The sequence below is a fragment of the Corvus brachyrhynchos genome, unplaced genomic scaffold, assembly GCF_000691975.1.
Source record: "Corvus brachyrhynchos isolate BGI_N302 unplaced genomic scaffold, ASM69197v1 scaffold255, whole genome shotgun sequence".
Lineage (NCBI taxonomy): Eukaryota > Metazoa > Chordata > Aves > Passeriformes > Corvidae > Corvus > Corvus brachyrhynchos.
The window spans coordinates 4,846,091-4,854,581 of NW_008238358.1; the positions used below are offsets into that span (position 1 = coordinate 4,846,091).

The 8,491-nt window shown below is 48.8% G+C and overlaps 2 protein-coding genes across 2 annotated transcripts; both read right to left on the reverse strand.

The window, feature by feature from the left end:
- Positions 1 to 59: 59 nt before the first annotated feature.
- HOXD12 (homeobox D12) lies at positions 60 to 1,714 on the reverse strand. Its single transcript, XM_008634738.1, has 2 exons — positions 1,078 to 1,714; positions 60 to 803 (listed from the first exon to the last, which is right to left on the reverse strand). Exons 1-2 carry the CDS (start codon positions 1,637 to 1,639, stop codon positions 565 to 567), a joined length of 801 nt encoding a protein of 266 aa, XP_008632960.1. The 5' UTR covers positions 1,640 to 1,714; the 3' UTR covers positions 60 to 564.
- Positions 1,715 to 7,197: 5,483 nt separating this feature from the next.
- HOXD13 (homeobox D13) lies at positions 7,198 to 8,489 on the reverse strand (the record flags this gene model as incomplete). The annotated part of the gene is made up of 2 exons (XM_017735569.1): positions 7,198 to 7,448; positions 8,243 to 8,489. Coding segments are annotated over 2 exons (498 nt in total), but the record flags the coding sequence as incomplete, so codon positions are not given.
- Between the last annotated feature and the right edge of the window lie 2 nt (positions 8,490 to 8,491).

Here is an 8,491-nt window from a genome sequence, read left to right on the forward strand (position 1 = left end):
TGCGGGCGGATCGGCGGCTCCGGGGGCTGGCGGGGGGAGGGTGGAAAGGGGAAAAAAAAAAGACTGAAGAAAAAGGTTTATTTGCTAACCACTTTCCCCATCGCTGCTCGAGCAGGTTACTCCAAACCACAAAACAAGCCGGCGCCGCAGGCTTGCCCTGGCGTGCAGGGCAGCAGATGAAGGGAGCAGCCGGGACTCACAGAGCTGAAGTCTTTACTAGGCGTTATTCCTTTATTTTGCTGCAAAATGGTGTTTACATACAGATAAAATAAATCGATCTTAGTTTAGCACCGCTTGTTCTCCGGGGAAAGAGAGGGTAAGATGCAGGAGAAAATCTATATAAATGGAGAAAGAAAGGTAAAAAGCTGATAATACATGTTTCCATGCTGGTCCGGCTCGTCTTCTTCATCTTGGCTAAGAACTCAGCGTTGCCTACTTACGCAGGGATCCTACGCGTTTCGAGTGGTAAAAAGACACGCTCCCCGCGTTTCACTGGCGCGTACGCTCTACTCTAGGGGTGAACACTCCGGGCACAAGTTCATGCAGGAACGGGCGGACTCTGCTCTAGTACATAGAAAGAGCCTGCTCTCGCATTACTACTCTTTTCTTTTTCATCCTCCGGTTCTGAAACCAAATTTTAACTTGCTGATCGCTTAAATTCAGTCTGCTTGATAGTTCTTTCCTCTTCTGTCGGTTAATAAACTCATTGAGGAGAAACTCGTTTTCCAATTCAGCAATTTGTTGTTTTGTGTATGGTTTCCGTTTCTTTCTTGATCTCCCCTGGGTGGGACACCAAGGCAAACCTACAACAATCACGTGGATAATTTAGTGGATCAAGTCTGGATATGCAAATATAGGAATATGAAAAAAAGCCCCGCAAAATAACAGAGCTAAATTAGGTCAGAAAATTGGGCAAAGCACATTTGACAGCACAATTTCTATCTAACCTCCGAGTCAGTTTAAGCGATTTTCGCTCCGAAAGAGTTACAGAGAGGGTTACAAAGTAATTACAGGCATCTCTTAAAAAGAACGTATAGCTAGGTCGCTTCTAACTAAAGGGAGATATTTAAGGCATACCATCCTGCACTGAAGGTCTGAGGCATGACTGGACTGCTGAGGGCTGAACTGTCAGGTTCAAGTTGACGGAATTCTTGACGTCCTCCTTTAAGCTTGAATTGCAGGAATTCACTTCAAAAAGAGCAGCCGAGCCATGCAAACTTCTCTGCAGGCTCGAGTGGTCATACTTGACGGGCTTTAAGTTGGCTGTGTGAGTAACAGTTGGTTCATTTGCAAAAGATTGCCTCTGCCTGCATCTCTCCTCTTGTTTGGAGCTCGCATCGTGGGCGTAATATTTATTGTTGTCTTCCAGGCACTCCTTGTTGCCGTTGGAGCTGATGTTGATTGGAACGGAGCCGGGGAGGTAAGGCTGCGCCGCGCCGCCGAACGCGTGGCTCTGCGGCTGGGCTGCGCACGAACTTGAGCAAGTCCAGGGGATCGAGCTCCGGGGGTAGGAAATGGTGGGCAGAGGCGCCAATTGACTGCCATTAGCCCGCAAATTAGGAAAGTAAAAGGAATCTGGAGATTGCAAATTCAAGAGAGAACCAACGTAGCCAGATCTGTAGAGACTGCGATCACACATTTCCAACAAAGGACTTCAGCTGTTCTTACAGCGGTATTTAGTTACAACAGGGAATAAGCGGAAAGCCTGAAACGATTGGACGAAACTTTGCAGACAGGTTCTTCAAAGCCGGTAATTTCAGCACCGCCTCCAGCGACCGAGCCACAGAGCCCCCCCTTCCCCCCCTCTTTTTTTTTCTTTCTCTTCACCCCCACATTTTAAAAGTCTTATGATAACACTTGAAATATGAAAATATCGAGCTCGCAAGGGGGAGGGGAAACCATGGTCTCCGGTTCTATAAAAGTGGCCGGGGCGGGTTGGCAGAGCTGCGGCGCCAGCGGGGAGATGAGAGGAAAACAAACATTTGCCGAGAGGACAGGGCAGCCCCGGGTGCAGCCCCCGTGCCGGCGGTGTCCCCCGGCTGGCAGTACCCGCCGGCTGGCAGCACCCTCCTGGCCAGAACGATACCCACGGTAAGAGTGAGCACCGAGGACTGGAAATAACTTGTGATGTCTATGAGATGTGAATGTTTAGGGCACACGTATCTACTTCTGCCCCTAAATGCATGATATGCATCTGCATATGCGTGCAAATAAAGTCTTAATCGATCGGATATTACCGGGATAGTCATTCTGGCACACAAATGACGAGTATTCTCTTAGGTCCGCACGTCTGCCCTTTTTACCCCTTTTGCCTTTCATCTTCACTTGGAAGCGCTTCTAGGCGAGCAATGCTTCTAAAACTCGGAGTCTGTTTTGTCTTTAAAATACAGTCAAACAAACATCAACAGAGAATAACAACAGCAACAACACGGAATTACTTGAGCAACCCTCTGAGATGAAACAAATAATAAATAAATAAAATCGAAAGGCTTCAAGAAAGAAAATGCCAAGGTCTGGTCTTCAGCAGAGAGGGTGTGAATGCAACGGCGGGCAGAGGAGACAGTCAGCCTCAGCTGGGTCGTCCGCTGCTATGTTCCAGGCTGTGTGTGAGGGATTTTTCTCTCATGAGAAGAAAATTATCCCTCACTGCTTTATTACTGTGTTATTTTGGGGAGTTACACATATTTTTACATTTTTGACTGATCAAACAAGAGCCCATTTATTCCGTTATCTCTCTCATTTCCCCATTGCCCCAGAGTAATTAAAATCATATCTGAGAGCATCCTCTCAGGAGATTGCTCATGTCCTTTCCCAAACCGTGAGGATCGCGAGACAGTGTTCTTCCCACCGAGAAGATGCAAGACCCCGTATGCTGCACCCAAAGACACTGGCAAGGAGCTGGAAGGCTCGGGAAGGAGTGGAGTACCCATCGGCTCCGCGCTCCCGGCCGCTCCCTGCCCCGCCGCCCCACAAACCCGCGGGACACTCTGGAAGCCGATCGGCCACCCGCACCGGGCGTTTCTGTCCTCGGCCTCTTTCCCAAGAAGATCTCCCCTAGCGTGTGCGAGTCCGGCGTCAAGCGAAGCCTTAATGCCCGGACTTTGCCACTTTCATTACCTCAGTTAAAAATTTGAACCTAGTTAGCATGTAGGGTTAATTTTCCCTGTTATTATCCTCTTAATCACACTTTTAATCTTGGTTTTATTTCTAAGGCGAGATCAGAGACGCTGCCCTTCTTGACATTCTCCTAATCAAATTCATCTTTCTGTTTAATGGGAAATTGAGGGAAATTCTGCAGTAATTTCATTGCCTTGGAAAAAAAAATCTTTAAATGATTGCTCTCTCCTAGACCACACAGGACCACACAAGCACCGCTGGAGGATATTGCTGACCACTGCCTTTAATTTTTATTGTTTGAGTTATGTCTACCAATTGAATCTCCCTCTTATTAGGTGGCTTGTATTCTGACTTTGTGTTCCCTAAGAAGATGGGTATAAGTTTTTTTCATAATCCCCTTTTATGAAAAAGCTGACTCTGATTTTCGGTTCTTGGAAGAGAAAAGGAACATTCAGTTCAAAGGCTATATTTTTGTCTGCAATAAACACAAGGAATGGATGTGAGTTCCCAGTTACCGGAAAGAAAGGTGACACTTCAAACTAACTTTTATGGGGCTAGAGAAAACAGAGCTTTCAATTAATATTCAACTCATTTGTAATTGCTAATTAATGCAGGAAAAAAAAAAAAGAAGATCAAAACCTGGAATAGCTGGAGACGCTCACAGTTGCGGAAAATGTTTAAATCTACATGGAAAAACATTTACAGAAACATCTTGTTCCAGAGGCAGCTGGCCTCGGAGCCGAGGGGAGCGGAGCGGAGTGGAGGGAGAGCCTCGTACGGATTTGTGCTGCTTTTTCCAGCCACAGCCGGCTGCTGGTTTGGGGGGCGGTGTGTTAATGCCGCGGGTGTCCCCCCGCCTGTGTCTGTACAGGAAATATCACCACTGAGGAACAGGGCGACTCGGAGGCCTGCTTTCACACGCTCCTTTCCTCTTTTCCGCTCTTTTTTTTTTCCCCTTGGTTTTTGAATAGGCATCCGGATAGGCCTGGACATCAGAGCTGACCACACGCTGTAATTTCACTGGCATATTCTTCCAGTTTACAGACGTAGGGTGCTCTGCGCGCCACCGAACTGCCTCCCTCGCTCATTTATCACTCGGAAACGCAGCGCCTGAAGCGAGGAGATGGTTTCTCCTGCCTATGCCAGGGGTTGTCCAGGAGATGGCAGGATTGCCTCAGACATGGCTGGGAAATAGCGCTGCCTGACAGGAGCCAAGAAATGCATCACTGCGCCACTGTGCATTTGCAATTCAGTTTGTCGAGGTACATGTTAATTATCTGCAATAACGTGCGCTACATTTCAGGCGAATCATCATACCCTTTTCTCTAAACACGGACTGCAGCCGTGGCCGACTACAGCTGGGGCTATGCGGCTGCAGCCCGGCCCCGGGCCCACGTGTAACTGATGTCCTGGAAGAGTCCAAGCTGTGGCCACGGAGGTTTTGAATAAGGCTCACCAATGCCCCAACTCCAGGCTTGGAAAACCCTTTTAATCTGAACCGGTAGGTAGACGGGCAGATATGTGCCTCACTTTCCTCCGGCCTGTAGCTGCGGGCTTCTTAATGATTCTGCACATTCTTACGAAACTACGAGGCGACTCCTTTCCATCTGGTACCGATTTGCCAGACAGTTCGGGTTTCCTTCTGCCCAGGGAAGGCGGCTTTGGCCGCGGCAAAGCTGCGCCTTCTGAAAGCACAGAGCCCGGCAAAGCCAAAGGTTAAGCCTGGAAGGAGGAAGAGAACAGCCCGCGATGGCTCCGCAGACGGGAAACAAAACAGCTCTGGCAGTGCCCGGCCTTCTGTCTGCAGGGAGACTCGGTGGGAGGAAAAACCTCTGTAGAATTAATGGCAGTATGTGTGGATGAGTGGGGGTGCCAAGGGGGAGAAGACAAGAATTTAAAACATTCGGAGAAAACAAGGTTGCATCAGCAGAGAGGGCTGTTCCAGGCACGTAAATGATGTGCATCACAAGTGTTCTTTTATAATAGAATTAAACAGAAATGCACTTTGCGATAGAATCTGAACTGCTCCGAAATGAACTTTTTTCGTCCGTTCAGGGAAAACAAAAGCCATGAGCGTGCAAGCGGAGTAGAAAGGGGAAGGAAGAGGGCGAAGGAGACGGAAGATAACCCCGCGATGGAGCCAGCCGGTTGCGGAGAAAACGGAGGGGCATCTCTCCGGCCCAGCCGCCCGGCCGCCGGGGAAGCGGCAAGTGCCGGGACGTTTTGGAAATGGAGAACAAAGGGGCGGCGGGCCGCCCTCGGCCGCCAGACACCGGGCAGGCAGAGCAGGGCTCGGAGGAAGAAGGAGAGACAGCCTTTCGCCTGCTTCCCACGCCCTGTATTCCTCGCCGGCAACATTTCTTTCTCCCAAAACCCCTTTCCTATCGACCAGGCACTCTCGGATACTCTTCTTCATCCTTTGATGCGCGTCTCATTGTATCTACCTCTCACTTCCCAGGAACGGCGTCCTGTAAGTGTCCCCGATAGGATCCCAGGCAAACCTGGAGCCCGTGAAACCCCTTGCGGCAAAAGAAAGCGAATTTCTTTCTCTCTTTTTATGTATAGCGAAAAGAAATCGTTTTATTAAAGACGTTCAGAAAAAGATTTGCAACATCATTAACAGTTTGGAAGTCCAGATTGTATTTCCAACACAGAGTAAAAGCGGACCTTAAGACAAATTTTTAAAAAATGGTTTATGGAGAAATAGGCTTATCGTATGTCTTACCACATACAAGGATAATCAAAGTGTTTAGAGCAATAGTATGTTATAATAAATAGTACTAGTTTGGAACACATTTTAATAATTAGACGAGGCACATTAACAGAGAGGATACCGTTTCTCTCTCCTAGTTGTTGATTAGCGTGTCTGATCACCCTGTGTATATCATAACATGCACACTAGGTTTAAAAGAATAAAAAAATCGACAAAATCTTAGCCTTCGGCCCGTATAAATTATGGCATCTTTTGAATTTCCTTATTTATTGCTTCTGTCATTAACACCCGTTTAGTTTTGTAAATTAAAAGCTAATAATGAACTTCGCTTGTCCAACAAGGACTTTTTTTGGGTGGGAGGAAGGAGAAGAGTCTTGCGCTGGTCCAGACAAGCAGGGTAGAGAGGACATTTTCCGCCAGGTCTGTGCAGGTCCATACACACCTCTGTAGGGGCAGCCTCTCCTCTGGCTGCAGGGCGAGATGGGCAGTCCGTCATGCTGAAAGCGCTGCCCCGAGGCGCCGCGATCTGCGCCTCCGCGGAGCGCTCAGCATCGCAGCCCCCGTCCGGCAGCGCCCGCCCGGGACACAACCTCTTCCCTTTTTCAACCGGGTCTCCCTTTTCAACCCGGCAGTATGGACTGCTTGCCCTGAAAACGAAACTGCGGCGGAAAAACCCCACAAACCCAACCTCAACCCCAAACCTGCAGCAGCGGGAAGCGCGATGGGACATGCCTGCGACTCTGCGCCCCTCAAGAGCTCAGAGAGGTTCTCCCTCCCTCGAAAAAGCAATTAAAAATTCTGCTGCAGCCAGTAACCCTCCACTCAATTCTCGCCGGGTCCCAATGGACTAGGCAGGTTTGGCAGAAGCCGGGTGCTGCCACGGGTCCGTATTCCGGCTTTCTTGCATTTCCGATTGATTTTCTTTTTTTTTCACTCGGCGTGTTTTGAAGTTTACGATACCAAATCAAAACTGACACTTTTTGGCACTGGCTATTGCTCAGAGAAAAAAAATCACAGAATATCAAACCCCCCCCCCGAAGAATTAAGCATTAAAAAAAAGTTATAACTGTTACCGTTCAACATATTTAAATTCGTTTATACTGGCCTAGAGGGAAGAACAGAAAATATAATTAATATTAATGTTATTATTATTTTCAAAATGAAGAAACTATAATTCAGTTCAAGGCTTGTCAACACTCCCTTACACTGGGAGAAAAACGCTGACTTTCACGGAAAAAAATTCCCGAAATTTCGCCACCGCTGGAAGGACCAAAAAAAAAAATTAAATATATTTTCAAGTCTTTCCAAAAGTCTTCAGCTGGTTGTAAATTGAGTTTATATTTTCATCGCTGTCCACAACTAATGTATCAGGATACGTTGTCTTTCAGTTTGGAGACTATTTTCTTATCCTTCACCCTCCTGTTCTGAAACCAAATGGTAACTTGTCTCTCAGACAGGTTTGTGGCTGCGGATATCCTTCGCCTCTTGTCCTTGTTAATGAACTTGTTAATGGCATATTCATTCTCGAGTTCTTTAAGCTGCAGTTTTGTATACGGCACTCGCTTCTTTCTCCCACGCCGGTAGACACACATATCGGGCTGGTTTAGTGCAACGTCCCCTATTGTAAAAGACATTATGTGAAAAATTAGAATTTTATTACAGGCGTTTAAAGCTTAACCGATACTTGTTGGGCACTGGTTTTCATGGGCAAATAAATAATGCCGGGTTGTTTACAGTTTATTATTATTTACACTGCCACATTATTTGCACTCTAGTAAAGCACCACCAAAACTTTGATGGACTGTCATCACTTTTCAGGCATGCATCGCTAACCGAGCATTCAGGGCGGCGGGGGCATTGGCTGGGGGGCTGAGAGCGGGTCAGTGCTGGCAGCGCACACACAGAAATCGCGTTGGTGAGAGTTTCGCGGGTTTGTTTGCATGTGGTTTGTGCCTCTGTGCCCTCACTACTCGCAGTCTCTTAAGTGCTCTGGGGCCGCCGCATCAGTCGCCAGCCGGAGAGGCAGAGGAGAGCAAGCCTTCGAGCACCGTCCTGCAAACTTCAAACGCGACTACAAACCCTGCCACCGAGGGAAGCAGCGGGAGAAGGAGCCCGAGGCCGCCCCGGCGCTCGCGGGTCGGGCGTCCGGTGCCCTGGCGCTGGTGGCGCGGAGGTTCTGGGGTCAGTCCCGCGGGTATGGAAAGCTGAGGGTGAGGATTTTCTCGGGGGTGGGCGGCCGAGGGGGGAGTGAGAAAAAGAGAAAATCCACCGCCCCCACCCTGCTCTATGCGTGTCTGTGCAGCTTGTCCAGGTCGGCAGGCCGCCCCTGCAGCCCGGGGGGCGGGGGAGGGGACGGGAAGGCGGAGAAGGCGCGGGAGAGTTCTGCTCAGACCATTTCTCCCCCTCTCGTACCTGGAAAGGACGATTTCCAGAAGTGTGAGCTCTGTGTCTGATCTTTGGCACAGTAAACCTGACTATTCCAGCCATTAGCCAGAGTCCAAGACTGATAGCCCTCCATTGATATGTATGTTTCGTGTCTCGGTTCCCCAGAGCCAAACGTTGAGACCATGTCTATGTACCCAGGAACGTGCTGGTAGGGGGTTGTATAGCCCTGGTAGAAGGACACTTCCTTTGCCCTGGAGGAGACTTCATTGGCGGGGA